The sequence below is a fragment of the Tursiops truncatus genome, chromosome 4 (genome assembly GCF_011762595.2).
Source record: "Tursiops truncatus isolate mTurTru1 chromosome 4, mTurTru1.mat.Y, whole genome shotgun sequence".
NCBI lineage: Eukaryota > Metazoa > Chordata > Mammalia > Artiodactyla > Delphinidae > Tursiops > Tursiops truncatus.
This window is the reverse complement of record NC_047037.1, coordinates 39,517,374-39,532,416: the sequence shown is the minus strand read 5'-3', so window position 1 is coordinate 39,532,416 and position 15,043 is coordinate 39,517,374. Positions and strand designations below refer to the sequence as shown.

Below are 15,043 nucleotides of genomic sequence, written 5' to 3'. Positions count from 1 at the left end.
TTTCTTCCCCAGCTTCAGGCCTTACAATGAAGCTATTTCCATGAGGTCAAGGGTATGTCAGCCTGTGGAGAATTTCAGAAAGAGCAAAGAGGGGTCTACAAGGTAGAGGGCCTATCCCTGACTCTGCCTTGCTTCCTTCCTGCAGTAAAGGCATTCTGAGCACTTACAGGGAGTCAGACCTGGGCTAGATGCTGTGTGACACCCACCACCTCATGGAAAAGACAGACAAGCAAACAATCACGCTGAAAAACGGGGTAAAAGAAAGCAGTGTACAGTGAGGATCACCGACAGTCTAAGCAGTGGTTCCCACACTTTCCTGAATATTGCAATCACCTGGATCTTTGAAAAATACGGATGACTGGATCCCACTGCACTAACGTAATTGATCTGGGATACTACTCAGAGCGTCGCGATTTGAAAAACTCCCTGGGTGATTCAATGTGCAGCAAAGTTTGGGAGCCATTGGTTTAGTCCATCCATCCTTACAGTCTGGGGTGGGGTTGGGGTCACACAGCTGTTTTATCTTAGGAAGCTGTGGTCCCTCATCCCAGACACTTGTATTTAGGTACAAAATCTGAAAGAGAATTTCAGGGGGCTTACAGATCCTAAGAAGAGAATCTGGGAATTCCTTGTAGGAGGCGGGCTGTCTCGTGAAAACCCCTCAGACACAGGAGTATCCAATCCCAATCAGAATGACATGAGCTCTCCGTCCCCTCCAGAATGGCGCTGCCCCTTCTCTTTCACAGAAGCCTCGGCTTAGTGTCACCAAACCTAGTTCGGGCATGGCGGTAAGCAGCTACCGAGCGGCCGGTGTGCGCACGTGTGAGAGTGTGCACACGTGTGAGAGTGTGCACGCCGGCGTGCACGCGCAGGGCCGCCGGCGAGCGTGCGTTTCCGTTAGGGAGCCCGGGCGGCCTCCGGCTGCGGCTGCAGCAGCGCGCCCGACGCCCCCTCCCGCCCAGTCCCCTCCCCCTGTGGCTCTCGCTCGCCCTCTTCACTCCCCCGGCAGCGTCGGCCGCCTCCGGGTGCGCAGGGCAGCGGTCGGCACGCGAACCCCTCCTGCAGGCGCCCCGGCGTCACTCGAGCGTCGAGCCCCGGGCGCGCGTGTCGTCCCCCCCGCCCCCCAGTCGCCGAGCGACGATGAGCCGAGGCGCGGGGGTCGCGGAGAGCAGGTGAGCGCAGCCGCGGGGCTGGGGGGGGTGGTTCGGAAGGAGAAAGGGAGAGCGGGGGTGGGGTGCGGCTGGACCCAACATCGCCGCGTGGAGAAGGGGCTTTGCGGTCTTTAGCACCCTTCACCGAAGGCTCTGCTTTTGCCCTTTCCCGGGTGGGGCGAGGGCTCCACTCCCGCCCCGGCATCCCCGTTCGGGCCGCACAAACAAAGCGCCCTTCGGCGGCGGCGCCTGCCCCGCGCGGGCACGGAGCATGGGGGAGGCGACGCGCAATGCTTCCCGGATTCCGACCCCCTACCCCCGGCGGGGGGCCCGGGCGGTCGCACCTGGGTCGGGCGGGCGGCGGCGGCGGGGTCGCGCGCAGGTGCTCGCGCGGAAGGCGGTGGCGCGCAGCTCGGAGGCCCAGGGCTCCCGGCCCGGAGGCGGGGCTACGGGCAGCGCTGCTGCCCCCTGTCGCCGCGGCTTCCCCACGCCCGATACCCGTCCCCAGGCGGGGGCGGCGGCGGCGGCGGCAGCGGCAGGTGGGCCCGATTTGTTCACGTACACCTGGCGGCGGGCGAGTGAGGAGGCGGGCAAGTCTCCCTGCGGCATCCCCTTTGCTCTCAGCGTGTGTGGACCGGCTCCCTTCCCGCCTCCGTGGCGACTCCCCGCCCCCGAGGCCCGGTTCTGCTGTCCTCGTGTGTCCCCAGCCCTTGAGCTTCAGCTCTCTGGAGTTCCTGCGCCCTCTGCACCTGGAGGAGGACTGGGGAGGTTTTACTGAACACCATCGGTGTTTTGGCCACCCGGCTTTCAAGTTGAGTTGAGAGCAGGATTATTTCCTTAATCCCTTTTTGCCCATGCGTGGGACACCCCCGTGCCCATCATCCCCTCAACGCCCCCATGGGGCCCTAACAATGTCTTGAGCACAGTAGGCGCGAGATCAACATTGCTTGAAGGATTTCTGCTATTACTGTAAAGGCAGCCAATGCCTCTGTGTGTTATCAGCGTCCCACAGCCCTTTAAAAGCCGCCGCTTTTTACGTGGAAATGTCTATTAAGAGCTGGTTTGGGATGTTGTGGTCGAGTTCTCCAGGACTCACTGTCATCTGCAAAAGCAGGCTTTTAGTTGTAGTGTTTGGATGTAGTGTTTCAGCAGAAGACACATGATGGCTTGTTTGTGAAATATATCCTTTAGGTAATCCTCTCATTGCAGTAAATACTTGCAGGAAGTCCAACCCAAAACAGTGCAGAAACGCTCGGCAAAGATTGAGACTCTGCAGAGAATTTACTTATGGGACAGTCCCTGACACAAAAAGAGTTTCTACAGGATCAGCTAGAGGAAGAAGAGAATGTGGAGGTTTAAAGTGTTCACGACTTCAGTTTTTTGTGGATCAGTCCTGGAACATTAGGCCCAGCTTCTCTCAGGAAGGAGGGAGGGATTTTTTGGTTTTGTTTTGTGTGTGTGTGTGTGTGTGTGTGTGTGTGTGTGTGTGTGTGTGTTTTCCTCACCTATTCTTTAAAACACTGTTGCAATCAGGAAGACAGTCTTAGAAAAGCCTGTTGTGGATGGGTTTTGCTGTTGAATTTCTTGAAATTAGCATGAATAAAACTACACTAGGACATAAACTGTGTCCGCTTGGAATATCAAAAACACTTCTTTAGAGGTGGTCAGTTAACAGCAAGACTTGTAAATGATTGTTAAAGAGAACTTTGAATCAAATGATGGCTAAAAGTAAAGTTTTGTTCCTCAAAAAAAAAAGAGGAAGTGAATTGAAATACAGTGTGTGAAATTAGCACAGTTACTTACACAGAGCTAAGGAAACCTCTACCAGCCTTCCTAGTATTACTCTGAAATGTGGGCCCTCCCCACCACTTTCCCTGAAAACTTGTTAGTCCACCACCTGTGATCTTTCTGGCCTTTTCAGGGAGATTGTTGCTAATGTGTTGTTTAAACACTTCAGTGTGGTAACAAAGTCCATATAATTGTGTGTCAAACAAGGGGGAGGTGCAATTCTCAGTAAACTGTAAAGCACCCTACAGATGTTTGCTACAGTTAGTTGTAATTTGTAGTAGCTGCACAGTATGCGCCTCTGATACTTAGCCATTCCCACATTTTTGGCCATTTAAGCTGTTATTACTGATTTTTCAATATGAAGGAAGTCTCTGTTTTATATCTAATTACCACATTCTTTCTGTCATTTATTTGTCCAATGAACATTTTTTTTTTTTTTAATAGTGCGAACTATATGCCAAACAGTGTGTTAGATGCTGGGGATGTGGAATCCTTGGCTGCACACACGCACGCACAAACAGACACTCATACACACTCCTTGTTCCTTCAGTTCCCAGAGGTTATAAACGGCTTATAAACAAAGCACAGCAAAGCAGTGCAATAAAACCATTCATCTAGGTGTACATCAGACCTGGGCTCAGGGAGGGGAGTAGAGAAGGGATCCCTTCTACGGGGCTGAGTCATGGGAGTCACCCCACCCCATCCGTCCCCAGTCAGGTGAGCTGTCCTTCTTGCCCACCCTGGGCACTTAGGATTTCTTTCTCTTCCTTCTTCTTCCTCTTCCTCCGTCCCTCCTTGTCCCCTCACTGCCTGAAGTGTTCCAGCTGCCTCCCGTCTCCCTTAAGCCAGCTTAGTTCCAGCCCTTTTCCCTCTTGGCCCCACTTCCCTTTGGAGTACATTATGCAGAGATTTCATTGGCAGTTGCAAGGAGAAAGAAAGGAGTAAACCCCGAAACTGTTCCTCCTAATTCCTGCCACCCCACAGCAGCCGTTTGAGCTATATCCCCAATGCGGTCACCTCTTCCTTCCACCTAGGGTCATTCTCCATTCACGAACGTGGCCAGTAAAGCTAAAGTCCTATATAATACTTTTCCTTTCCCAAGATGCTGAAAACCCTTCCTTTTTGTGTATGTGTATACAGTCACACAGAAAACACAGCATCTTAAGGGCACAGCTTGATGAATTACCACAAAGTGAACACATCTGTGTAACCACCACCCAGGTCAAGAAATAGAATATAACACCCTAAAAGCCCCCCTTGTTTTCCTCTTACTTTCCTGTCCCTCCTCCCCAGAGGGACCAGAGATTGGTTTTGCTAGTTCGTAAACCTTATAAAAATAGAATCATACAGTATATACCCTTTTGTGTCTGGCTTCTTTTGCGACATTATGTTTGTGAGATTAATTCTCTCGGTTGTGTGTAAGCAGTTTTTCATTCTCATGGCTTACAGTTTTCCATTATATGATGATATCATATTTTATTCATCCATTCTCCTCTAGATGAACGCGGTAGTTTCCAGGTTTTGTCCTTTACCCCTTGGATGCCCAAAGACCTACCCATTTCACTATTATTTTTGCCTGCTGGTGTAACTGAAAAAAGGAAGGGAGAGGGTAGATGAAGGAGCCAGCCTGGAGAGCCAGGCCTGTGGAGTTTTTATCTTTGCTGGTACTAAGTGTTTTCTGAAACATTGAAGCCTGTGCTCTCATTCAGAACCCTGAACACAAGAAAAAAGCTATGGGATGGCTTCCATCATGGGCGGGCGAGCTGATTGCAGTTGCTGGTCTTTGGGATGCTTAGAATAAAAGAAATTGGGTGATAATGGGAAACCAGCCTGGCTTGGGAAGTGTCCCCTGGGGGCACTGACAGCTGGCGGCTCGACCCTGACCCTCCCCCAGGGCCTGGTCCCACAGGGCTTGGTACTCAGGAAGCCCCTCTGTCCTGGCCAGTGTGGAAGAGGCTGTGTCGTTGGCTTCCAGAGCTTGATTCTGAGTGAAGGCAGTTTCCTTGGAGTATGTTTTAAAGTTACCTAGCCTCTTGAGGGGTTTTTGTCATCTGGTACTACAACTTCTTTTCAGGGTGGTCTGGCTTTTGTGGTCTGGGGGACTGAGATTTTCTTTGGGGAAATGCTTGGGCCTCTTAGACTCAACACAGGCAGTGTCTGAGCCTGTAGAATGTCAGGGGGTCTCACAGGATCAGACATTCTCCATGAAAGATGCTGATGACAGCAGACCCTGCATTGTTGACTTCCTCCTTTGCTCTCAAGCTTCAAATCTTCCCAAGGGGGAAATACGAAGACTGCTCAGTGGACTGAATGGTCGCCACTCAGCATCTGGGGTTGCCATCAGTTTGGTTACAGTTAGAGTTTCTCCACCTCCCTGTCTTTCCTCGTCTCCTACCTCTCTCCCCCTGAACACACTTGCTTTCCTCCTGTTCCCGGACCTTGATTAATTCCTTCCTGGCTCAGACAGAAGCTGTGCAACATTCTCTTGTCCATTCTTGCTTGTCCTTTGTGGCTGTTTAAATGTCACTTCCCCAGGAAGCCCTCTCCAGTTTTTCAATCTTAGACAAGTGCTCTTGAAGCACTTCCTGTCTCAGATACAAGAAGACAGTCTTCCCCATCAGGCTGATGTGTTCTTGAAGGCACAGACCCAGTTGCTTTGTTCACTTATGCCTGGCACATAATCCATCCATGTTTGTTAAATGGATGAATTGATGGGCAAACCAAGAGGCATGAGACAAGTTGTGAGATTGTCTCTGCTTATAATTTGCTGTGTGATCTTGGGTGTTCATTAACTTCACCTCTCCTGGAGTCTACCTCCCCCTCTGTAAAATAATGCATCAAGCTGGAAGATCTTGTAGGCACCTTTCCGCTTCAGTTTTTTTCTGAGTCTAACAGTGAGAAGATCCTACCTGAGGCATAGCATTCTTTGAAAATGCAGGCTGGCCTTAACATCATGGTTTAAGTGGCCTTAGTTACACGCCCGTGTTCTTAGCATAAGAGCTCTGTCCTTCCCAGTTCATCATAGCCTGCTCTGGGCTAAGACTATAGCTTATATTTGCTTTTATTTTGCTCTTCCCACATCATATACATTTATTTATTTCCTGATCTGTCTTCTCTTCCATTAGTGTGCCCCTTGGGGACAAGGTTCACGTGTCACGTGTTACTTTTATATCCCCTTCGCTTAGCACAGCACCTGTGAGTTAATTTCAGTTGATGAAAAGAGATCTGTATTGTAGAGAATATTACTTTCACTGAGATTATTCTCTGGAAAGTATAGCTATTTCATGATTATGCAGATTAACTCTAGTTTGTGACTAACATCAACTCTTTTCCACTTTCCTTAACCCATTTAACTTCTTCTGGCCTATTTCCCAGAAGGTTGATAGGGGCTAAAAGAAGTAAAACACTAGTTGGTTTAATTCTGGTGAAAAGTTAAGAGGAGGATTTGGGGCTCATTATGGGTTTAATTATACCTACTAACTAAGGTCTCTGAGCCTTATTTCCTCATCTGTGAAACGGAGATGACACTAGTTCAGTATCAAGCACTAAAAAGGTTGTTGCAGCGAGCCCATCGATGGGCTTGGGGTCCTAGGCTTGGGTTCAGGCACACAGTAAATATTTTTAAAATATTAGTTAAAGAAAATAATTCGGTATTAGATTACATTTTAATTTTCACTCTAAGAATTGCTAAAGATCTTTAACTGGAGAATTATTACTTATCAAGCCAGATTTGAGTGAAATCCTTCTGGCATCTACTATCCACCTGTCAGGCTGGGAGTGGAGGTGGGAGAAAGGCTCCCTCAGGCTGGATTTTACTATGCTGAGATGCAGGGTTTTTCTCCTCCCGCTGAGGGAAAGGGGCCTGTATGATATGGGGCCTGGGAGCTGATAGGCATGGGGCGGCATTGAAATTATACCTAGTCATCGTGGTGGAGTCCTGATCAAAATGTAAGGAATTTTAAGTGATATTAAGTAAATGTCCAAGTCCCTTCCCTGCTGATCTTCAGCCCCTAAATTATACTGGGAACATTTGGAACGGGTACTCTCTCTCCGTGGTTGCCGTGGTTTTCCTTTTAAAAAAACCACATGGAAAAAGCAGAAAGGAAGAGGATGTGGGGAACTAGCTAGCATCCATGTAGTGTGTTAGGGAGAAGGGTTCTTCTGGTGTAAGGATTTAAACTGTGACATGACACAGATTAACAGGAGAAAGTCACACAAAAATATAATAACAGGGACACACGGGAGATACCGAGGAAAACTTGAAAAAGGCCAAAGCCCTCACCTTAAATACCGTCCTCAGCTAAAGACGAAAGAGGACGTTAAGGGTGAGAAGAGTGAGTCCTGGGAGGTCACCAGGAAGAGCACCGTAAACACAGGTAAGGTTTGTGATGCACATTTAACTCACTGCCTTCTCCACTGAAAAGATGCAGATTTGGACACCCATGCAGACAGCGATTTCCCTTACAAATGTAAATGTTTCTTACAGAGGGTAACTCCTGCTTGGTTTTCAATGTTTTTTCCCTTTGCCTGCTGTTTCCTAGAGAATAACCAACTTAAAATAATTAATATACCAAAGGGACATATTTTAGGGTAGCAAATTCCGCTGCTCTGTAAAGTGGCTGGGCCCCTGTGGGTCCCCTGGGGTTGCTCCCTCCACCCGGCTGTGACTCCTGGAGCTGCCCTGCGGGCGGGCTCCTCCACCTCGGGGCTAAGTCTCCTCCCCCATAACTGTCGGGTGTTTTAGTACAGAGAGCTGGCCCTCTACCCTGCAGCCTCACTACATGGAGGAAATAAAGGTTTTCCATAAAGGTTTTCTGGTTTTTAGTGGAAGTTCTGGTATCTAGACCCATGTACACACATCTGGAAATAAAGATAAACAGCTGTAGAAAGGGGAATATGAAAGGGACAATTAAGAGAAAAACGCAATTTGTCATTGGGGACACAGAGTGGGTTTTAAGCAGACATATTTTGTACAATAAGAACGGCTAGTTCTTATTCTTATTCAATACAAGTTCTCATAATTATTTTTAAATTAAAAGGCACAACGACTGCATTATAAGAGGTATGAGTCTAGAGAAAGAAGATGCAGTGGTTAGCTTTTTCTTCTATGCATTTCATTGGGAACCATATTTTAGCCTTTCTTAGTGTCTTGAAGCATTTCCTAATTTCAGGTTTACCACCACTCTCTGACCTTTTGAGCTGGAGTTTAGGATTAAAAAATAAGAGGACTTAGGTCTGAAAATGAAAATACATGTTTTTCCTAGAAAATACCAAATACTTGGGAATGTTCACCAGAAAAAATCTTGATTCAAGGAGGTTTTCAAAATCTGGAGGCTCCTGACTAACTTGACTGAAGAAGAGAAAGGAAAGGGCAAGCAGTTGGTCTGCTGCTTTTGCTGTTTTCTTCCTCAGTCTACTTTCACTGCCAGGATTGGGGTTTGGGGTGAAGTGGTGGGGAGTGGAGGGAGACATGGTACCAGGCACCTATGGGGCTTTGAAGTCATAATGGCCTACCTAGTGTCAAGTGCTTCTTTTCTGTTTGTTAGCTGTGTGACCTCAAGGAAGTTAATGAACCTCTCTGAGCCTCAGTCCCTGCATTTGTAAAATGGCCTTCATAGGCTTATTGGGATGATTCAGTGAGAAAATGCAGAAAGATTTTACATCCCCATAAGTGCAGATAGCATCATTGTTGTTTTCTGCCTGCTTTTTCATTTATTCATCAAAGATTCTGATTCGGTGGGCCCCGAAAAAATGGTTTTTAGAAGGCACCCTTTAGAGTTCTAATGTCCTCAGTGTACACCGTGAGAAATGCTGTCCTTAAGGGATGAGGAACAGTTTGGGCATCAAGGGGGAGGGCAGGACTGTCACGTACATGCACACACAACCCGAGGGGATACCCCAACATTGTAGTACATGTCCATGGAGCACACATAGTTGGGGTACCTGACCTGCAAGGCCACAGGCGGTGACCCTTTTGGGGGGAGGGTGCAGGGAGAGTGGGGTGCGTGTGTGTGTGTGTGTGTGTGCGTGTGCGTGTGCGTGTGTGTGTTATGCAGGGTATGCTTGGGACACTGAAGAGCTTTCCCTCTGAGGGAGCACGGAGGGTGGGAGATGAGGCAGCAGGGTGGGGGTCCTTGTGTGCCATGCCAGTAGCTCAGGCTTTGGCCAGGAAGTGGTGAGAAGCCACAGAAGAGTCTAGGCAAAGACATGATTAGGTCATGCTGACGGTCACACGAGGGACGAACCAAGAGAATGAGCCAGTAATTGTGAGAGAATATAATCAACCAGCTGGGTGGGGAGAGAGCTTGAATGGAGGCGGAAACAGTTTGCATTGAGGAGGGGACAGATTTGAGAGATGTGTTGGAGGAGGCGGAGGAGGTTAGGAGGACACGGATTGTGCTGCTTGCCGAGAAAAAGGAGCTAGTGATGACCCGGAGGTTCCAGTTAGGTGACCTGGTGAGGTCAGGAGGAGCGGGTTTTCCTGGAGAGGGGAAGACAGTGATTAGTTAAGTGCTGACTGTAGTCCATTGAAAGTGCTGAATTGACCCTTGGGCCCTAGGCACCTGGGACTCTGGGAAGGGGCCTGGAAGGGGGCAAAGATTTAGGATCTGAAACCTTGGCGTGAAGGCGAGCAGGAGGCAGTGTGAGGAGGGTGCACTGATGTGATCCTGGGACACGGCGATCTAATCCCCAGGAGGCTGGGGCCTGGAGCCAGGAGATGGAGCACATGGAGAGGGGAGAGGCCACTGAGGCACGGGAGGGGGGAGGGGGGAGCCTGTCACGTGCTTCAGCTAAAGAGAGAGCAGTCACTAAGGACGGAGAGGGCCCACTGGGTCTGTCGGACAGGAGTCCTCGGTGGCTGTAGCTCGGGTGGTTTCGGTAACGTGGGAGAGCAGAAGGCAGGTGGCTTTGATTCCGGGAGAGGGTGGGGAGTGGGAAGCGGAGACCGTGAGTTCTCGCGTGAGACCGGCACTAGCAGGGCAGAGGGAGTCCAGGCCGTGGTGAGGACGGAACGTCAGGTCAGGCGGGGGATGGACCGGTTAATTGAATGGGAGCTGTCCGAGCCCTTAATTCTCAGGCGTGCTGTGACTGAGGGAGGAGGCCAGAGAAGCAGGTAAGAAGACCTGGGCAAGGGAGGGCGACTCAGGGAGCAGCTCTGGGAACCAGAAGAAGGGGCTGGGGGCCAGCGCGGGCTGGGCGGGGCAAGGAGGATGGATCGCTGGAAACGGCAGAGCAAGGGGCGTGGCGGGCACGGGGATGCCGTGCAGGGACCCTGTGCCGGGGTGCCGGGGTGTGAGCGGACAAGCTGGGCTTCAAGGGCACGCTCCATAAGCCCCGTCTATATCCTGTGGTTTGGAGTCAGGCCGTAATGATAGGTGGGGAGTGAGAGGGGCAGGAAGAGCCTTGAGGAGGGAGAGAGTTCTTTCATCTGCAACATTCCTGCAGAAACATAGTATGATCATTTTGAAGACTCATAATTATTTTGTATAAAATTAGTATCCGTTTATAAAACTGGTTTTCTTTTCTTGTTCTAGTGATGATCACAGTGCCTCTTCAGAAGAAAAAGGTATGGAACTCATGTCAATGTTGAGTTATCGAAAACTTAACCTATACTGTGGAAATTTGCGTTTTTAGAAAATGATTTTTTAATTAATTTTATCTGTTGGCTGCAGTTTACATTCATGCATTCACCAACTTATAGAAATGTGTTAAAATAATCAACAGGTTAGGATGATGCGATAATGACAGTTTTTCAGAATTTTCTTTAAGATTGTTTTTCAACAGATATTCCAAAAGAAAAAAGAAGTGTAAAGAACTTGGGCCTTTGTAGTTTTTATAACTTAAGAATAGAAAATAAGTGCTCTTACATCTCTCTCCTTTAAAACTCTGGCTCTAATGTTCTTTTTAACCTTATTTTAAATTCAATAAAGTAAGATTAGAGAAGTATTATCAATTGAATTCTATAAATGCTCCATACACAATGACTAGATATTTTCTTTAATACTTGAGTGTTGTCGTCAATTTTAGATACTCAATGAAAATGACAACACACAATTCTATCCCTGAAAGTGGGTCAAATAAACACTTATTTATTTATTAAAAAAAATTTATTATTTATTTCTGGCTGCGTTGGGTCTTTTTTGCTGCGTGCGGCTTTGTCTAGTTGCGCGAGTGGGGGCTACTCTTTGTTGCGGTGCACAGGCTTCTCATTGCAGTGGCTTCTCTTGCTGCGGAGCTCAGGCTCTAGGCGTGTGCGCTTCAGTAGTTGTGGCTCGCAGGCTCTAGAGCGCAGGCTCAGTAGTTGTGGCGCACGGGCTTAGTTGCTCCGTGGCATGTGGGATCTTCCCGGATCCGGGCTCGAACCCGTGTCGCGTTGGCAGGCGGATTCTTAACCACTGCGCCACCAGGGAAGCCCAATACTCCTTTGTTAAAGGAAGGTCTTGGTCTAGGTTTGGGGCTTGCTGAGGGTCGAGTCCTCTCTTGGGCCTGTGCTGCTTGTTATTAAAGGCTGTAACCAGTGTGTGGGGATGTGTTTCTTGCTTTGGTTCCTTCTCTTTATCGTGTGCTGCATGGCTCCGAGTCCTGGAGGGTGGTTCCGAGGCCACTTTAGTTGTTGACCTGTGTCACTTGCCTGCAGAGTGGCTTAGAAACTCCTCAGCTCATCGCTGGACCACTGTCTTACTTTTGCAAGTTCCATATCCCTCCTGTGTTTCATTTTTCCAGTACAGAATAATAACCTGCCTGATAAAAGTATTCTGATTAAAATCTAATAACAGTTTCTGCAACATTTGCCTGCAATGTGTAGTGTATGGGGCTGTCGTGAATCTGTCAAGTGTAGGGTTGGATCTGGCCAGCTTTTCTGCTTCCTGGTGCTGACCTCAACCTCACCCGTCCCTCTCTTTGCTTTTGCCTGTTTCTGTCTGCTTGAGATGCCTCTGCCTTCCTGCACACTCAACCTTCCAGGCTTGTTTCAGCGCTACCAAATTCAAGGACTTGTGCTGAATTCCGCACCTGCAGTGAGTGGTCTCAGTTTCTCTCTTGGACCAGCAGAATACGGGCCTTCCTTCGTTTTGTGCTGTCCTGATTTCTTCATTTGTCTGTGCGTGGCTACTGCTTGCCCTCGCACAGGCTGTTTGCTGGGACATGGATTTTCTCCTAATGCTGCAGAGTGCCCATCACACGGTGGACACTAAATCAATGCTCATTAAATTGAAGGGACAGTAGTCTCTGCCCACACCCAGGGGAATTAGTCAACTGGTAATTAAGCCCCTGTTGTTCACCAGCCTGGCGTGGGTGAATGTTCCAGACAAACGAAATGGAAGAGTTGTCTGTTCCATGAGCAGGCTAATTGAGCATGGCGTAAATACAGACTAGGGACATGGTAGCTGAGGGGCAATCCTTCCCTACACAGAAATGCTCTTGCTCTGTTTAGCATTGTTGGTAACTTCTGCAGCAGTTACCCCTTCTTCTCCTATACTATAATACCTCCATTCCCATGCGTCCACACTGGCTTAGGCTCTCATCGCTTCATATCTGGATCTCTGCAGTGGCCTCTGTGTCAGGCTCTCTGGAGTCTAATGACACATCCTGAGCGTCAGTACCCCCCAGTGTCCACCAACATCTTGGGGAACACCATGGCCCATTCCAGCTTGAAGCTGTCATGTAATTCTGCGTCTCCATGTTATTCCGCGTCTCCATGTCATTCCCTGTAGGAGAACCATCCCCCGAGGCCAGTTCTTCCTGACTGCATTCCAGGTCCTCCCTAGTCTGTTCACAACTTATCTGGCCAACTTTACATCCTCATCTCTAACCTATTTGTGTCATTTTACTAAATTGTTGCCAGTTGTTTGCCTGAATTGACTGTTAACTGGGGAAGGACACTGATTCTTTGGTATAGTAACACCACTGTCTGCCCTTCAGTTACAAAATCTAAAACCAGGTGCTTATTTTTCCTTTCTGGTGTCAAGTTACTTAATCGCCAGGGGTGTTTTTAGGGAGCTGCTGAGTTAATCAAACAAAGAAACAATGCCCTGTGGCACGAAATTGAGAGATTGCCAGGGATCCAACCAAATGTAATGATAAAGTTTGTTGGCTTTCTGTTTGCCCTCTATTGGAGAAGGCTTATGGTTTCTTGAGCTAAATCTTTTTTCCTTTGAGAATATGGCATTGTTTACCATTGGTAACTGGGCATTCATTTGACAGGCAAGGCTGCTTTGGCTCTGAAGAGGTGATTCAGTTTACGGAATTGGGTGCTTCTGTTATTTTTGGTTTAGCAGCTTTTATAAAAATGGACGTATCTTCTATTTTATCCTTGTATTTATACTATTAAACTTTGTTTCTTTCTAAAAATTTAGATTGCCCCAGTCCCAACCTAGATACTTCAAAGGACTCTAAATCAGGTAAGGGATGTGATTAATATTGGTAAATGCCCAAATGAAATTTTTACAAAATAACCAATTCATAGCAAGATAAATTACCATTTATTTTTCTGTTTTACTTCAGACAATCTGAATGAAAGGTAGGGACTTTCATCTTTCTACTTGAAAGAGTTGAATGAATTTTAAACTTCCGTGATTACCTAGCCTAGTGAAATCAGTGACTTTAAAGTTTGGTGATAAAGAGGTACTTAGTGAAACTGAGAATTTATCTGATGGGGCAGTCAGGCCATTTCCTAGATTGGCTCCACTAACCTAATAGAGGGTCCTCTGTGAGCCCAGCCAGGTGGTGGATACTTGGCTAGGGTAGTCCTGGGAGGCTTCCCTGAGGAGGTGATGGTCGACTTGAACTCTGAAGGATGAATTGAGGTAACGGGGCAAAGGTGGGGAAAAGAGTTGTCTTAGTTCAAAAGACTTGCAGGTGTAAAGGCCCTGATGTGGGAAAGTGCACAGTGCTTGTTTGCAGAGGCTGAAGAAGGTCAGATGACTGGAATCAGAGAGAGAGGGGAAAGGTGGCAGGGCCATAGTGTGTCTGCAGAGGCAGGCGGGGGCTAGATTACATAGGCCCTTTGGATTAAAAAATCTATTCTCCGGAGAAGATGTACAAATGGCCAATAAGACATAAAAGATGCTCAATATCATTTCAGGAAGATACAAATCAAAACCACAGCAAGATACCACTTCACACCCACAAGGATGGCTATAATGAAAAAGATAGTAGCAAGTGTTGTCAAGGATGTGGAGAAATTAAAACCCTCATATACCGCTGATGGGAATGTAAATTGTCACAGCCATCTGGGAAAACAGGTCATTCTCAAATAGCTAAACAAATTACCATTTGATCCAGCAATTTCTCTCCTCTGTGTATACCCAAGAGAAACTTGTGCATGAATGTTCACAGCGGCATCATTCATGATAGTCAAAAGTTGGAAGCAACCCAAACGTCCATCAGGTTTTAAATGCATAAACAAAATGTGGTATACCCGTCTGTATTACTTTGTTAGGACTGCTGTAACGAAATGCCACAGACTGGGGGGCTTAACCAACAGAAATGTATTGTCTCACAGTTCTGGGGGCTAGAAGTCTTTTTTTTTTTTTTTTTTTTTTTGTGGTACGCGGCCCTCTCACTGTTGTGGCCTCTCCCGCTGCGGAGCACAGGCTCCGGACGCGCAGGCTCAGCGGCCATGGCTCACGGGCCCAGCCGCTCCGCGGCATGTGGGATCCTCCCAGACCGGGGCACGAACCCGTGTCCCCTGCATCAGCAGGTGGACTCTCAACCACTGCGCCACCAGGGAAGCCCTAGAAGTCTTGAGATCAAGATGTTGGCAGGGTTGGTTCCTTCTGAGGACTTGGAGGGAAGATCTGTTCCAGATCTCTCTTGTTGGTTTGTAGATAGCCATCATCATGATCATACGATGTTCTTCTTATGACGTGTCTCTGTGTCTGAATTTCCCTTTTTTGTAAGGACACCAGTCATCCTGGATTAGGGCCTACCCTAATGATCTCATTTTACCTGAGGTAAATACCTCTATAAAGACTATCTCCAAATAAGGTCATAGTCTAAGGACTTCAAACATGAATTTTCTTTTGGGGTGGGGGGGAACACAATTCAATACACAACACCACATAATGGAATATTATTCAGCCATAAAAAAGAATAAAGTGCTG

At 47.9% G+C, this 15,043-nt stretch overlaps 1 protein-coding gene across 1 annotated transcript in view; it reads left to right on the top strand.

Annotated features, from left to right (window-relative positions):
• The first annotated feature begins 801 nt into the window (after positions 1-801).
• Positions 802-15,043, top strand: part of LOC101325984 (NACHT, LRR and PYD domains-containing protein 1b allele 3) — a 37,171-nt gene continuing 22,929 nt past the window's right edge. Inside the window, exons 1-3 of the mRNA XM_019946236.3 lie at positions 802-1,172; positions 10,475-10,506; positions 13,295-13,339. Coding sequence (XP_019801795.1) covers positions 1,141-1,172; positions 10,475-10,506; positions 13,295-13,339 — 109 coding nt within the window. The 5' untranslated portion in view covers positions 802-1,140. The remainder of the gene's footprint in view (positions 1,173-10,474; positions 10,507-13,294; positions 13,340-15,043) is intronic.